Genomic DNA, 875 nt, shown 5'->3' with positions numbered 1-875 from the left:
CCAGAGTGGGATCCATGGTGGATTGAGGCCAGGGTGGGATCCATGGTGGATTGAGGCCAGGGTGGGATCCATGACGGATTGAGGCCAGTGAGGACTACTAAACTGTTTCAAGCACAGACAAGTGTGCACACACAGAAAGTTGGGGGCAGGAAGAAGAGGGGGAGAGAGGAAAAAAAAATTGCACAATGGATTGGGACGAGATGGGAAAGCATTGAAGAAAATGAAAGAATAGAGTGAAACCTAACTTAAGACGTGTGTACTTCTTAAAAATGCAGTTGACTTTCTGTTCCTGTTGTGATTTAGATACACCCAGACAGGAAGCTAACGAGCTGACTGAGTATGAGCGGTCCACCTCCCCGCTGCTTTTTGAAGATAGTCCTCCTGATTTGCAACCCCAAGGACGTCCTTTCCAACTGAACTCTGAAGAACAAAACAATCCTCAAATAGCCCAAAATCCAGTTGTTTTTGGAACATCAGCTGAGGAAGTGGTAAAGGAAATTCGCTTCAGAATTGAACAAAAAACAACACTGACAGCCAGTGCAGGTATTTAAAGGGATACTAAGGGTCGCTGTTCCTCACTGTAAAGTAGATGGTAACACTGGATTTGTCTGCTAGTGACTTTTACCTACTGAGGCTTGCTAAACCTCCAGGCAAGTTGTAATTAAGCAAATAAATAAATAAATAAATAAACAAACAAACCCAAGGCAAAAGAAACTTTCATAAGTCTAGAATAGTGATCCTTAAATGCAAAATGTATTTTCATGTTGGACTTGCACAGCATATTTGATTGACCGTTGTCCTAAAACTTAAAAAGTTCTAGGTCCCTTGACCTAGAACTTAAAAAAAATGGAACACCTATTCATTCATACCTTAGA

At 41.5% G+C, this 875-nt stretch overlaps 1 protein-coding gene across 1 annotated transcript in view; it reads left to right on the top strand.

The window, feature by feature from the left end:
• The window catches only part of Polk (DNA polymerase kappa), a 61,458-nt gene that overhangs the window by 48,313 nt on the left and 12,270 nt on the right, over positions 1 to 875 (top strand). Inside the window, exon 7 of the mRNA XM_028760090.1 lies at positions 304 to 543. Within this exon, the coding sequence (XP_028615923.1) occupies positions 304 to 543 (240 nt within the window). The remainder of the gene's footprint in view (positions 1 to 303; positions 544 to 875) is intronic.

Source organism: Grammomys surdaster, unplaced genomic scaffold (genome assembly GCF_004785775.1).
Source record: "Grammomys surdaster isolate TR1022 unplaced genomic scaffold, NIH_TR_1.0 126391, whole genome shotgun sequence".
NCBI classification, from domain to species: Eukaryota; Metazoa; Chordata; class Mammalia; order Rodentia; family Muridae; genus Grammomys; species Grammomys surdaster.
The sequence above is the reverse complement of the archived record's forward strand: the minus strand, read 5'-3'. Positions and strand labels throughout refer to the sequence as shown.